This window comes from Mustela nivalis (assembly GCF_964662115.1).
Source record: "Mustela nivalis genome assembly, chromosome: 8".
Taxonomy (NCBI): domain Eukaryota; kingdom Metazoa; phylum Chordata; class Mammalia; order Carnivora; family Mustelidae; genus Mustela; species Mustela nivalis.
Window position 1 is genome coordinate 122,980,369 of NC_139027.1, and position 14,696 is coordinate 122,995,064.

The window sequence follows — 14,696 nt, forward strand, 5'->3', positions numbered from 1 at the left end:
GAGATCGAGCCCTGCGTCGGTTCTCTGCTCAGTAGGGAGCCTGCTTCTCTCTCTCTCTCTCTCTGCCCACCTCTCTGCCTACTTGTGATCTCTGTCAAAAAAAAAAAAAAAAAAAAAAAAGCAACGGAGAGGTAAAGGGGAAAAAACTCAATTTCTCACCTAACATTAAACTGAAATGTATCACTTGTATTCGTGACTTCTGATTTTTTTCAATTTTAACTACTACTAACCAAAAAAAAAAATTTTTTTTTTAAGATTTTATTTATTTGACAGAGAGAGATCACAAGTGGGCAGAGAGGCAAGCAGAGAGAGAGACAGAGAGAGAGAGAGAGAGAGAGAGGAGGAAGCAGCCTCCCTGCGGAGCAGAGGGCCCGATGTGGGACTTGATCCCAGGACCCTGAGATCACGACCTGAGCTGAAGGCAGAGGCTTAACCCACTGAGCCACCCAGGTGCCCCCCAAAATGTTTTTTAGACAGAAATTCCAAAAGCTAAAAATGATAAGATTAATGGGCTTCTTGGATAAGATTTCAAAAGTACCAACAATAAAAGAAAAAATATAGGACATCATCAAAATTAAAAGTTGTAGTTGTATTTACAATACATAAAGGACTCCTCTATAATTCAGTAATAAAAATAACCCAATTAAAAAATAGGCAATGGGGGGCACCTGGATGGCTTAGTGGGTTAAAGCCTCTGCCTTCGGCTCAGGTCATGATCCCAGGGTCCTGGGATTGAGCCCTGCATCGGGTTCTCTGCTCCGCAGTGAACCTGCTTCCTCCTCTCTCTCTGCCTGCCTCTCTGCCTACTTGTGAGCTCTCTCTCTGTCAAATAAATAAATAAAATCTTTAAAAAAAAAAATGGGCAATGGATTTGGATAGATATTACTCCAAAGAAAAGACACTGAGCATCATTAGCCATCAGGGAAATGTAAATAGAAATCACAATGAGCTATTACTTCATGCCTACTAATGGCTAGAATAACAAAGATAAGGGGGGAAAATTAGGGGGAAAAATAAAGGTAACTGTTAGAGAAAATATGAAGAAATTGGAATCTTCATACACTGATGGTGGAAATGTTAAATGGTGCAGCCACTTTGAGAAGAGTCTGACAGTTCCCCCAAACTGGAGTTAAACAGAGTTATTACATGACCCAGTAATTCCATTCTTAGATATATACCCCCCACAAATAAGAACCTATGTCCATACAAAACTTGTGCATGAATGTTCACAGCAGCATTATTCACAGAAGCCAAAGGCTGAAACAACCCAATTGTCTATTGGTTAATAAACGGAGGAATGAAATGATATATCCATGCAATGGAATATTAAGCCACAAAAAGAAATGAAGTGCTAATATATCCTATAACATGGATGAATCTTGAAAACATTATGCTAAGTGAAAGAAGCCAGTCACAAAGGATACATTATATGATTCCACATATATGAAATGTCCAGAATAGACAAATCAATAAAGATGGAAAGTAGATCACTGGTTGCTTAGGACTAGGGAGAGGAAGGGGGATAAGAAAGTGACAGCTAATAGGTACAATTACTTATTGAGGTGATGGCTGCACCTATATATGCATGTACTAAACACTAAATTGTATGTTTTTAAAATTATTTATTTTTTGGGAGAGAGGCTGCATGCAAATGGGTGGAGAGAGAAAGAATCTCCAGCAGACTCCCCACTGAGCAGGACACTGAGATCATGATGTGGGCTGAAATCAAGAGTTGGACACTTAACTGACTGAGCTACCCAAGCATACCTTGTTTGGGTTTTTTTGTTTTGTTTTGAAGTAATGTCCACACCCAATGTGGGGCCCAAACTCACTACTCCAAGAATAAGAGCTTCATGCTCTACCGACTATGCCAGGCAGAGGCCCCTAAATTGTATACTTTAAATGGATGAATTGTATGGTATGTGATTTATATCTCAATACGGCTGTTATTTTATTTATTTATTTTTTTTTACAGCTGTTATTTTTTAAATGATTATCACCCTTGCCCTGACTCTGATTATCACTCTTGCCCTGACTCACTTCTTCACAGGTAGGAACCTTGTTTGCTGAAGCCTGGAGAGCCTCCCACAGTGCAGAATCATGACTCCATGCTAAACTCTCTAATATCTGTTCTTCTATGCTGTTCAGGTGTTTCACCATATCCCTGGAGAGTCCCTCCTCTGAACGGATCACCACCTCAATAACCTGGTAAAGAGAAAATTGAAAAGGTAATATAGTCTCAGTCATTAGTATACTGGGCTTGCATGTATGACTAGCTTTGGTTTTATGATGACACAGAACCAATGATACCATTGAACCACGATTCAATGGCTTATTAATGTCTTTTAATTTACAAAGGAGTTCTGAAGTTCTTCAAAATACTTTCACATACATTTCTGCTTCTTATGCTTTTTGTGTACATGGAAAAATAAGGCAATTATCGGTAGAAACTGGTCAACAACTTAGTAGTGGTAGAACTCAGGTCTTGGGTTCCACTTCCTATGCTATTTTAAATTTACTGCTCATTCTCAGACTATTTTTCCCAATAGCTCAAAGAACAGAATGAATAACGTATTAAAAATAACATATATAACATATTTATATTATATATTACATATTTATATTACATATTTATATATAACATGTAACTTAAATAAAATATTTAAAATAACATATTAAAATATAATTTTATATAATTCCATTTTAATAAGAGTAAATCCTAGAACAAACTCTGTAAGTATATACACAAAAGCGTTAAGTGAGGGGTGCCTGCGTGGCTCAGTCATTAAGTGTCTGCCTTCGGCTCAGGTCATGATCCCAGGACCTGGGATTGAGCCCCGCATCGGGCTCCCTGCTCAGTGGAGAGCCTGCTTCTCCCTCTCCTACTCCCTCTGCTTGTATTCCCCTTCTCGCTGTGTCTCTATCAAATGATACTTAAAAAAAAAAAAAAGTATTAAGTGATTATTATTTATAATTAGGATTATAATGTATGGTTTTAATATTTATGTTTATATATCTTCTTGTTTTTCTTCAAGGAGAATGTATTATTTATGTGGTTAAAAAGCAAAGGCATTTAACTTTTTTTTTTTAAGAATTTATTTATTTATTTGCCTGTAGGCAAACAGGCAGGCACAGAGAGAGAGAGGAAGAGACAGGCTCCCTGCAGAGCAAAGAGCCTGATGCGGGACTCGATCCCAGGATATGAAATCATGACCTGAGCCAAAGCCAGAGGCCCAATCCACTAAGCCACCCAGGCGCCAGGCATTTAACTTTTTGAATGAAAAAAGTATGTTCCAGGGGCGCCTGGGTGGCTCAGTTGCTTAAGCGCTGCCTTCTGCTCAGGTCATGATCCCAGGGTTCTGGGATCAAGCACTGCACTGGGCTCCCTGCTCAATGGAGAGCCTGCTTCTCCCTCTCCCTCTGCCTGCTGCTCTGCCTACTTGTGCTCTCTCTCTATCGCTCAGTCAAATAAATAAATAAATCTTTTAAAAAAATGCATATTACAAATAAAAATGAGTTGCTATCAGATAAGGTCAAAAACAACATTGTCCTAAATAAAATTACCTTAACTTCCTAAAGGAAAAATGTGAAAATACGCATCAACATTGAAGCAAATATACAGAAGCAATTTTCCTTAAGTCACTAAAAAAATATTTAAACCCCACTCGGTCAGCAATTCAAATGGGTAAGCTTTCCAATGATCTGCATTTTCCATAACTTTAGGCATATCTTAGGTATAAAAATTTAACTCTTCAAACTAACCTTCCTATCAATACTTTGAAAGTAGCACAGATGACAAAATATTAACTAAATCATACCAATAAGAATAATAGTGGCACCAGTCTTAAATTAGGACACTAGGTAACATTAAGTGTTACTGCAGCTCTCATCTCACCTTATAAAAATAAAATGGTCGTAAATTGAGAACTTCAATAATCCAGGGGAAAGTACGAGGTGAGCTATAGGCAAAGAGCACAATTTCCAAACAACAGGCCATCAAGGAACGATGAAATATATCCTGCTCTAAAAGAACCTTGGAGAACAGAAAAAACAGTTTAGAATTTCTCAGCAATTTCAGCCTTTGCCATTCTATAAAGATGACTATAGAAACAAGATAAAATAATCTCTGTACATTATATTGTACCAGATTATCAAAGATAAAAACATGAGTTCTCAAACTGATAAGAGTTTTCTTAAAAAATATAATCTTGCTCAATGGTAAATCTTATATTTAAATGAGGCATACACAACAATCTGCTTTGAAGTAATAAAACAGTCAATATTCCCATCAAGTGGAAGCATCAGGATTAGTTCAATTTTTTTTCCCCTTTGGTTCCATTTGTTTATTTTATTTATTTATTTATTTTTTAAAAGATTTTATTTATTTATTTGACAGAGAGAGAAATCACAAGTAGGCGGAGAGTCAGGCAGAGAGAGAGAGAGAAGCAGGCTCCCGCTGAGCAAAGAGCCCGATGCGGGGCTTGATCCCAGGACACCGAGATCATGACATGAGCCGAAGGCAGCGGCTTAATCCACTGAGCCACCCAGGCGCCCCTGGTTCCATTTGTTTAAATACCAGTTTTAGGACAACTGTTTCGTCAACATAAAAAAATTTTTTTTTAAATGATTTTATTTATTTACTTGACAGACAAGAGATCACAAGTAGGCAGAGAGGCAGGCAGAGAGAGAGGAGGAAGCAGGCTCCCTGCGGAGCAGAGCTTGATCCCAGGACCTTGGGATCATGACCTGAGCCGAAGGCAGAGCTTTTAACCCACTGAGCCACCCAGGCAACCCAACATAAACATTTGTAAATCAAAACAATAAAATCAAAGGTATAATGTCATAGCTAAGACTTTTTAAAAGTTCAGAGAAGTATTTTATAAAGAAGATAAAAGTCCTGGGGCACCTGGGGATAAAGCCTCTGCCTTTAGCTCAGGTCATGACCTAAGCCGAAGGCAGAGGCTTTAACCCACTAAGCCATCCAGGTGCCCCCCATTGCCTATTTTTTAATTGGGTTATTTTTATTACTGAATTATAGAGGAGTCCTTTATGTATTGTAAATACAACTACAACTTTTAATTTTGATGATGTCCTATATTTTTTCTTTTATTGTTGGTACTTTTGAAATCTTATCCAAGAAGCCCATTAATCTTATCATTTTTAGCTTTTGGAATTTCTGTCTAAAAAACATTTTGGGGGGCACCTGGGTGGCTCAGTGGGTTAAGCCTCTGCCTTCAGCTCAGGTCGTGATCTCAGGGTCCTGGGATCAAGTCCCACATCGGGCCCTCTGCTCCGCAGGGAGGCTGCTTCCTCCTCTCTCTCTCTCTCTCTCTGTCTCTCTCTCTGCTTGCCTCTCTGCCCACTTGTGATCTCTCTCTGTCAAATAAATAAAATCTTAAAAAAAAAATTTTTTTTTTTGGTTAGTAGTAGTTAAAATTGAAAAAAATCAGAAGTCACGAATACAAGTGATACATTTCAGTTTAATGTTAGGTGAGAAATTGAGTTTTTTCCCCTTTACCTCTCCGTTGCTTACCACTGAGTTTAAGATTTAACATAAGCTGGGGCCTTGGTGGCTCAGTAGGTTAAGTATCCTACTCTCAGCTTCGGCTCAGGTCATGATCTCAGAGTCCTGAGATCAAGTCCTGAGTTGGGCTCCACGCTCAGTGGGGGTGTGCTTGAAATTCTCTCTCTCCCACTGCCCTTCCTCCTTCAAACCGCAGCCCCTCCCCCGACTTCCCACACATGGGCACACTCTAAATGTAAATAAATAAATCCTTAAAAAAAGGAGGGGAAAGATTTAACATAAATTTTTATTTAAAAAAGTGTCTGTCACCATCCTTCCTCAAGTATCATGCCAAATCAGCAAAGAGAATAAGAAACAGAAACTACCTTGGATAAACTAGAAGTCAGCTGTAACTACAAACTAGAGTACATGACAAATTACCTAGTAGAAAGTAGGATGGTCAAACAAGGGCCTCAAGAGAGACACTTAGAATTAATGAATTTGTTCCATACAACCTAGGTAAAACACAGCAACTGAGGGTATAGATAGAATGGAAAGTAGAGATTAGGCAGGGGCTAATGTGAATGGATGATTTGAAAGTTTGTTGTAGTTAGAACTCAAGTCCCCACTCAAGCCCCATTCTGAATTAGGGAGACGTGGAGCTTGAGAACACCAGGCATAGAAGAGACTTGTTTTATGTGAAAGTCTGCATACTGCATTGTGAGACCAAGCTTCCCTTCTTTGCTCTACTCCACAATACCAATGTTCAGGTAAGAGATGAGCAGATACTTCTCTACCGAAACAGAAATATTTCAGAACATTAAGAACACCAACAGTGGGGCGCCTGGGTGGCTCAGTGGGTTAAGCCACTGCCTTCGGCTCAGGTCATGATCTCAGAGTCCTGAAATCGAGTCCCGCATCGGGCTCTCTGCTCAGCAGGGAGCCTGCTTCCCTCTCTCTCTCTCTACCTGCCTCTCCATCTACTTGTGATTTCTCTCTGTCAAAAAAAAAAAAAAAAAAGGGTTGCTGGGGGGAGGGGGTTTGGGAGAAGGGGGTGGGATTATGGACATTGGGGAGGGTATGTGCTTTGGTGAGTGCTGTGAAGTGCGTAAACCTGGTGATTCACAGACCTGTACCCCTGGGGATAAAAATATATGTTTATTAAAAAAAAAAATTAAAAAAAAAATCTTTAAAAAAAGAAAAGAATACCAACAGTTGGGTGTCTGGGTGGCTTAGTCAATTAAGTGTCTGTCTTCAGCTCAGGTCATGATCCCGGTGTCCTGGGATTGAGCCCCATATAGGGCTCCCTGCACAGCAGGGAGTCTGCTTCTCCCTATGCCCCTCACCCTGCTCGTGCTCGCTCTCACTATAATAAATAAATAAAATCTTAAAAAAGACACCAAGAGTTGAAGATCCCTAATACTACATGGTCACATGAGACTGCTGGACTTACATTCTCATTCTTACATACAAAGCTTTGAAGCAAACTGCTCAGTGACCATAAGGGTTTATTAACGTTTAATTTTTATTCAAATACATGTGGATATCCAAGAATAAGCCAACATATGAGGAAATCCTCCAATTGAAAGACAAAGATTAAAACAGAAAAAGAGGGGCGCCTGGGTGGCTCAGTGGGTTAAAGCCTCTGCCTTCAGCTCAGGTCCTAATACCAGGGTCCTGGAATAGAGCCCCACATCGAGGCCCGAATCTGGCTCTCTGCTCAGCAGGGGGCCTGCTTCCCTTCCTCTCTCTCTGCCTCCTTGTGATCTCTCTCTGTCAAATAAATAAATAAAATCTTTACAAAAAATTTAAAAATAAAATTGTAGTACATATGTTTTCAAAGTTCAGAAGTTATAAAATATTCCCAGCCAGGGGCACCTGGGTGGCTCAGTGGGTTAAGCCTCTGCCTTCAGGTCAGGTCATGATCTCAGGTTCCTGGGATCGAGTCCCATATTGGGCTCTCTGCTCAGAAGGGATCCTGCTTCCTCTTCTCTCTCTCTCTCTCTCTGCTTGCCTCTCTGCCTACTTGTGATCTCTCTCTGTCAAATAAATAAAATCTTTAAAAATATATATATATTCCCAGCCATCCACTTCACCTCCCTGAAGGTATCATGCTACCAGTTTCTTAGATCTCTAAAATAAAATTATGCATTTATGAGAAAATATGTGTATTCTCTTCCCTTTTTCCACAAATTATAGTGTTCTATATCCCTTGCATTTTCTACACTTTGCACATTAATATCTTTGAGATTTTTCTATATTACTCCAAAAAGAGTTTTCTCATTCTTTATTCCTGCCCAGGATTTCATTTTACTTGTTATAATAATTGACACTTAGATTAATTTCCAAACTTTGGCATAAAAAGTGCTACAGTAACTACAGATATGTGTATTTCACACAAGGTCAAATGTGTCTTCAGAAGAAAATTCTAAAAGTGCAATTGCCAGGTTGAAGGATATGTCACTTGTCATTTCAAATTAAAATATTGCCAAATGACTTTTATGGAGTAAATAATAACAGTTTTACCCCCCAGAGATGTAAGGGCAGCTTTTCTCCCTACCACCTTGCCAGCACAATGTGACATTAACTCTACAAATATTTATTGGATTCAGGCAGTGTTCTAGGTGATTACAACACATCAGTGAATGAAATAAACCAAAATCCCTTCTCTAGTAAGGTTTATATTTCTAGCAGAGGACAAAAATAATGTAATGCATAATAATACATAGTATAAATAAACATAAAATCATAGAGTATGTTAGAAGCTGGAATATGTTCTGGAAAGAATGATCAGGGTCTAAGGAATCAGGAGTGTAGTGCTTCTGGGTTTCATTGGGGGTGATATTTGAGCAGACTTGAAGGAAGTAAGGAAGTTAACTCTGCAGACCTGGGGAAAGATTATTATTGGCAACGGAAATAGGCATTTCAAAAGTCATAATGCATAGGGTCGCCTAGGGTATTCCAGGAAGCACCAGAAGGCCAGGATGACTAGGGGAGGATGAAAAAGCAAATAAAGGCAGAAGGAAAAGAAGTTAAATCAAGGACCAGACCCAAATTCCCAGTGACTGGTAGGCCATGACAAAGAGTTTGGCTTCATTCTGAAATGAGGAGTCACTGAAGCATTTTCAAACTTTAGGATTTTTGACAATTGAAGAGGTTAAAAAATGTTTTTTTCAGTGGTTAAGTTTGCTTTTTTTTTTTTCTTTTTAGAAAGGTTGAGCACCTTTTCCTGTCTTAAATGCTATGTTATTTCCTTTTCTAAGTATGCAAATCCTTTCCTCATTTTGAGGATGTTTGTTAGCCTTTTTCATGTTGATTCATAGAAACTTATATACTGAAGAAATTTGCCTTTGGTTTGTTACTTTAGTCACAAATTCAGTTAACATCTAACATGCTCTAACTACATGGATTTTTGCTTTTGCCTGTTGCATTTCAAACTTTAGGGCCATAGCAATGACACTGTGATTGTATATGGAAATTAAGTCATGTTTCTCTATTCCTTCATCTTATTTTTCGAAATCAAATATATGGAGAAAAACCATTTCTGAAATGACAAAATGCCTAGAAGTTCTTAGGTGCATTTTTAAAATTAACAGCTAATCAATAAAAACAGGTACTAAAAAATATCTTAAGTATCATAGCATACATACATGACAGTCTGTTTCCTTTATTTTATAACATACATTTATTTATTAGGTTATTCTTTGGAATAAGTACAAAGTTCAAAACATATCAAAGATACAGAGTAAAAAGTAAATTTCCTTGTTCCTAGCTCACCACTATTGAATTCCTCTTTGCTTAAGTAACTACCGTTTCCAGTTTTTTTTTTTTTTAAGATTTTATTTATTTATTTGACAGAGAGAGATCACAAGTAGATGGAGAGGCAGGCGGGGGGAGGGGGCAGGCTCCCTGCTGAGCAGAGAGCCGGATGCGGGACTCGATCCCAGGACCCTGAGACCATGACCCGAGCCGAAGGCAGTGGCTTTAACCCACTGAGCCACCCAGGCGCCCCGTTTCCAGTTTTTTATGTATATTTCCAGATATCTTATTTGGATGCATGTGTAAAATAATCTTCAGTCTGTTTGCTCTAAATGGACCCATTCCTAATCTTAAATTCATTCATTTAAGAATCAGTTATACTGGGGCATCTGGGTAGCTCAGTGGGTTAAGCCTCTGCCTTCGGCTCAGGTCATGATCTCAGGGTCCTGGGATCGAGCCCCGCATCAGGCTCTCTGCTCAGCAAGGAGCCAGCTTCCCCTCCTCTCTCTCTCTGCCTGCCTCTCTGCCTACTTGTGATCTCTTTCTCTGTCAAATAAATAAAATCTTAAAAAAAAAAAAAAAATCAGGTATACTGGGGCACCTGGGTGGCTTACTCAGTTAAGTGTCTGCATTTGACTCAGGTAATGGTTTCTGAGTCCCAAGGATCCAGCCCCACAGTGGGTTCCCCACTCATTGGGGAGTCTGCTTTTCCCTCTGACCCTCCCCCTCTTGTGTGCTCACGCTCTCTCTCTCTCTCAAATAAAAAATAAAATCTTAAAAAAAAAAAAAGAAAAGCATCAGCTATACTGACAGGATAACATATTTTAAGATGTGGAAATACGGGGCACCTGGGTGGCTCAGTAGGTTAAAGCCTCTGCCTTTGCTCAGGGTCATGATCCCAGGGTCCTGGGGCTCTCTGCTCAGCAGGGAGCCTGCTTCCTCCTCTCTCTCTCTGCCTGCCTCTCTGCCTACTTGTGATCTCTGACTGTCAAATAAATAAATAAAATCTTAAAAAAAAAAAAAAAATCCCAAAGGGGCTCTTAGCTGGCTAAAGCAAGTGATTCTTGATTTCAAAGTTGTGAGTTTGAGCTCTCTGAGATATGAAGCCTACTTAAAATTTTTAAAAAATTATTAAATAAATAAGTAAATTAATAAAGCCAAAAAAACTCAGAAGAAAGGGACAACACATTCAACATAAGACATCAAAGAAATCTAAATTTAACCTCATGGAACAAGAAAGAGATCTTAGAAATAAGAATACACCAAAAATAAAAAAAATTCATTAGAACTGGAGGACGAAAAGTTGAGTAAATATCCATAGAAGTAGAATAAAGAAATGGAAAATAAGAGAAAAGGTTCCATCCACAAAGTTCCTCAACTGAGTAGTAACAGCTCCAGAAAGATAACACAGTTGGCAATATGTTATCTAAGAAATAATGCAATAAAATGATCCAGAACTGCAAGACATAAATTTCTGGACTAACATGGCACCTTTGTAGGAATGCTCAACACATGAATGAAAAGACCACGAAAAGACTTTAGTGTAAATTTTAGAACATAAGACATAAAAGGAAGATACTACTAAGATTCCAGAAGATAAAAACAGATCACATAGCAGTAGTAAAAATTAGAATGCCATTGGATTTCTAATTAGCAACACTGGAATGTAGAAGATAATGAAGTAATGCCTTCAAGATCATAAAGCAAAATGACTATCAGTCTAAAATTCTATACAAACAAACATCAATCAAGTGTGAATCTATCTAGAGTGTTTAAAGATTTATTTACTTATTTTTAGAGGTGGGGGAGTGGTAGAGGGAGAGTTTAAGCAGAGAGTCTGTACTGAGCGCAGAGCCCAACATGGGGTTCAATCTCATGACCCTGAGATCACAACCTGAGCTGAAACCAAGAGCTGGATTTTTTTTTTAATTGATTTTTAAAATTTTATTTATTTATTTGACAGACAGAGATCACAAGCAGGCAGAGAGGCAGGCAGAGAGAGGAGGAAGCAGGCTCCCCTTGGAGCAGAGAGCCCAATGTGGGGCTTGATCCCAGGACGCTGGGACCGTGACCGGAGCTGAAAGCAGAGGCTTTAAACCACTGAGCCACCCAGGCGCCCCGCAAGAGCTGGATGTTTAACCAACGGCACCATCCAGGTGCTCCCATTATGCAGACTTTTAATAAAGGGACTTAAGGCTTCCACATTTTATTGAACTACAAAATGTCTATACTAATGGACTGTGAAGTTATGCATATATAATGTAATACCTAGAGCAACCACTAAACAAATCTATAGACTCTAAAAAATGTTCAAGTAAGGGCACCAGGTTGGCTCAGTCTGTAGACTGTGTGACTTTTTAAAAAAAAGAATTTATTTGACAGAGAGTGGGAGAGAGCATGAGAGGGGAGAGGGTCAGAGGGAGAAGCAGACTCCCCGCTAAGCTGGGAGCCCTATGTGGGACTCAATCCTGGGACTCCAAGATCATGATCTCAGCTGAAGGCAGCTACCCAACCAATTTAATCACCCAGGTGCCCCCATGTGACTCTTGATCTCAGGGACTTGAGTTCAATAACCATTTTGGGCACAAAGCTTACTAAATAATGTTCAAGTAATCAACAGGAAAGTTGGGGGGGGGAGCGAAAAGAACAATCAGAAAACAAGAAATAAAATGGCAGACTTATACCCTAATATATAATAATTAAAGTTGTCTAAATTTAACGATTTAAAGAAACTAAGAGAGTAGATTAAAAAATGTGACTCAGTTATATACTGCCTACAAGAAACTCACCTCAAAGGTAATGATACATGTAGGTTAAAAATAAAAGTATGGAAAAAGACCATGCAAACATTAATCAAAAGAAAGCAGGAGTGGCTATATGTAAAAAAATGACAGACTTTGTAATAGGGGTGCCTGGGTGGTTCAGTTGTTAAGCGTATGCCTTTGGCTCAAGTCCTGATCCGAGGGTTCTGAGTGAGCCCTGTATGCTCCCTGTAGGACGGAGAGCCAGCTTCTCCTTCTCCCACTCCCTCTGTTTGTGTTCCCTCTCTCACTGTGTCGCTCTCTGTCAAATAAATAAAATCTTAAAAATAAAAACAAAAAGAGTTATCAGCTTCAGAAAGGACATTACCTCATGATAAAGGATCAATTACCAAGAAGACATAGCAATCCTTAATGTGTATGTAGCAAACAGCAGAGCTTCAAAATACATGGATTTTAAAAAATCTAATAGAATTGAAAGGAGAGGGGGCCCTGGCTGACTTTGTCAGTAAAGCATGCAAATCTTGATCTTGGGGTTGTGAGTTTGAGCCCTACACTGGGTAGAACTATTACTTAAAATATTAAGAAAAAAGAACTGAAAGGAGAAATAGATAAATCTACCATAACATTTGGAGACTTCAATACTGTTCTCTCAACACTTGATAAAACTAGACAGAAAATCAGTAAGAATACAGAGGTCAACACCACCATCAACCAACACAAAAGAACTGACATTTAAGAAAACACTCCACCCAACAGCAGCAGAATACACACTGGGGTTCATAAGATAAACCTCAACAAATTTAAAAGAACTGAACTCACAGGAAATGTGGGTGGAGTAAGTGTGACTTCAAAAGGTAGCATGAGGGAGATCATTGTGATAACAGAACAACTGAGAATCTTGATTTTGGGGGCAACTGAATTAACCTATAAGGATGCAATGATAAACAGGAAGGCAGATATTATTCCAATGTTCATTTCCTGGTTTTGATATTACACCATGTAAAATGCAGCCACTGGGGACACCTGATCTCTGTACTACTTTTATAATTTTCTTTAAAGAAACTAAGAGAGTAGATTAAAAAATGTGACTCAGTTATGTACTGTCTACAAGAAACTCACCTCAAAGGTAATTATTTCAAAATAAAAAGTTGAAAATTTACTTCTTTTTCAGAAAGTTACGGAAGCATATGCTTTGTCAAATATTAGGATGAGGGGCCTGAGTGGATCAGTTGTTAAGCATTTGCCTTCAGCTCAGGTCATGATCCTAGGGTACTGGGATTGAGCCCCACATAGGGCTCTCTGGCTCATGGGAAGCCTGCATACCCTCTCCCACTCCCCCTGCTTGTGTTCCTGTTCTCACTGTCAAATAAATAAATAACATCTTTTTAAAAAACCAAAACACATATATTAGGATAAATCATAAAAGAGAAAGCCATGGAATCCAGGAAAAAGGGTGACTAACTCAGAAGAGAGAGGAAAATTTCCAGAAAGAAAAGAGAAGAGAAATTTTATTACATTAGTTGTGAAGCACCCCTTGGTATCAGCCTGTTCCTATTGGAATGCAAAGTCAGAGGACTCCAACAGTGACAAGGAAGAGGAGGAAAGTGAAAGATCATGTAAGAGCTTTGAGTTTTTATAAACTGTATGTATGTACATATATATATATATATATATATATATATATATATATATATATATACATGCATTTGTTTATTTATAGTAAGCTCTACACCCAGCAGGCTTGAACTCAGGACCCCAAGATCAAGAGTCACATACTCTACCAACTGAGCCAGCCAGGCACTCCAACAGCTTTGACTATTTATTTATAATGATTTTATTTTTTGGGCGCCTGGGTGGCTCAGTGGATTAGGCCGCTGCCTTCGGCTCAGGTCATGATCTCAGTGTCCTGGGATCGAGTCCCATATCGGGCTCCTTACTCGGCAGGGAGCCTGCTTCTCCCTCTGCCTCTGCCTGCCTGTCTGCCTGCCTGTGCTCACTCGCTCTCTCTCCCTCTATCTCTGACAAATAAATAAATAAAATCTTTAAAAAAAAAAAAAAATTGTTCTGTTGGGGGCGCCTGGGTGGCTCAGTGGGTTAAAGCCTCTGCCTTCGGCTCAGATCATGATCCCAGGGTCCTGGGATCGAGCCCCGCATCGGGCCTCTCTGCTCAGCAGGGAGTCTTCTTCCCTTTCTCTCTCTCTGCCTGCCTCTCTGCCGAATTGTTATCTCTGTCTGTCAAATAAATAAAATCTTAAAAAAAAAATTGCTCTGTGGAGTGCCTATGTGGCTCAGTCAGTTAAGTGTCAGACTTTTGATTTTAGTTCATGTCATGATCTCAGGGTTGTGAGATCAAGACCTGCATCAGGCTCCATGCTGAGCATGGAGCCTGCTTGGGATTCTTTCTTCCTTTCACCCCTCCCTTCTTGCACTCTTTCACTCTCTCTAAAAAATAAAAAAATTGCTTTGTTTTCTTGGAACATTTGATAACTCTGGCCACTCTCTCCAATAGCTATATATAAGGTTTTTTTTTTTTTTTAAGATTTTATTTATTTATTTGACAGAGAGAGATCACAAGTAGACAGAGAGGCAGGCAGAGAGAGAGGGAAGCAGGCTCCCTGCTGAGCAGAGAGCCCGATGTGGGACTCGATCCCAGGACCCTGAGATCATGACCT

General features: G+C 39.2%; 1 protein-coding gene and 1 long non-coding RNA gene across 3 annotated transcripts in view; one reads left to right on the top strand and one right to left on the bottom strand.

The window, feature by feature from the left end:
• The window catches only part of RBL1 (RB transcriptional corepressor like 1), a 76,347-nt gene that overhangs the window by 31,727 nt on the left and 29,924 nt on the right, over window positions 1-14,696 (bottom strand). For both annotated transcript variants that reach the window (XM_082746219.1, XM_082746220.1), the window contains exons 12-13: window positions 3,896-4,033; window positions 2,041-2,205 (exon numbers count right to left, since the gene is read on the bottom strand). In XM_082746219.1, the coding sequence (XP_082602345.1) occupies window positions 2,041-2,205; window positions 3,896-4,033 (303 nt within the window). The remainder of the gene's footprint in view (window positions 1-2,040; window positions 2,206-3,895; window positions 4,034-14,696) is intronic.
• LOC309872295 overlaps window positions 2,146-14,696 on the top strand; it is a 35,301-nt gene continuing 22,750 nt past the window's right edge. The window contains exon 1 of the long non-coding RNA XR_014315770.1: window positions 2,146-2,228. This is a non-coding gene — a long non-coding RNA (uncharacterized lncRNA). The remainder of the gene's footprint in view (window positions 2,229-14,696) is intronic.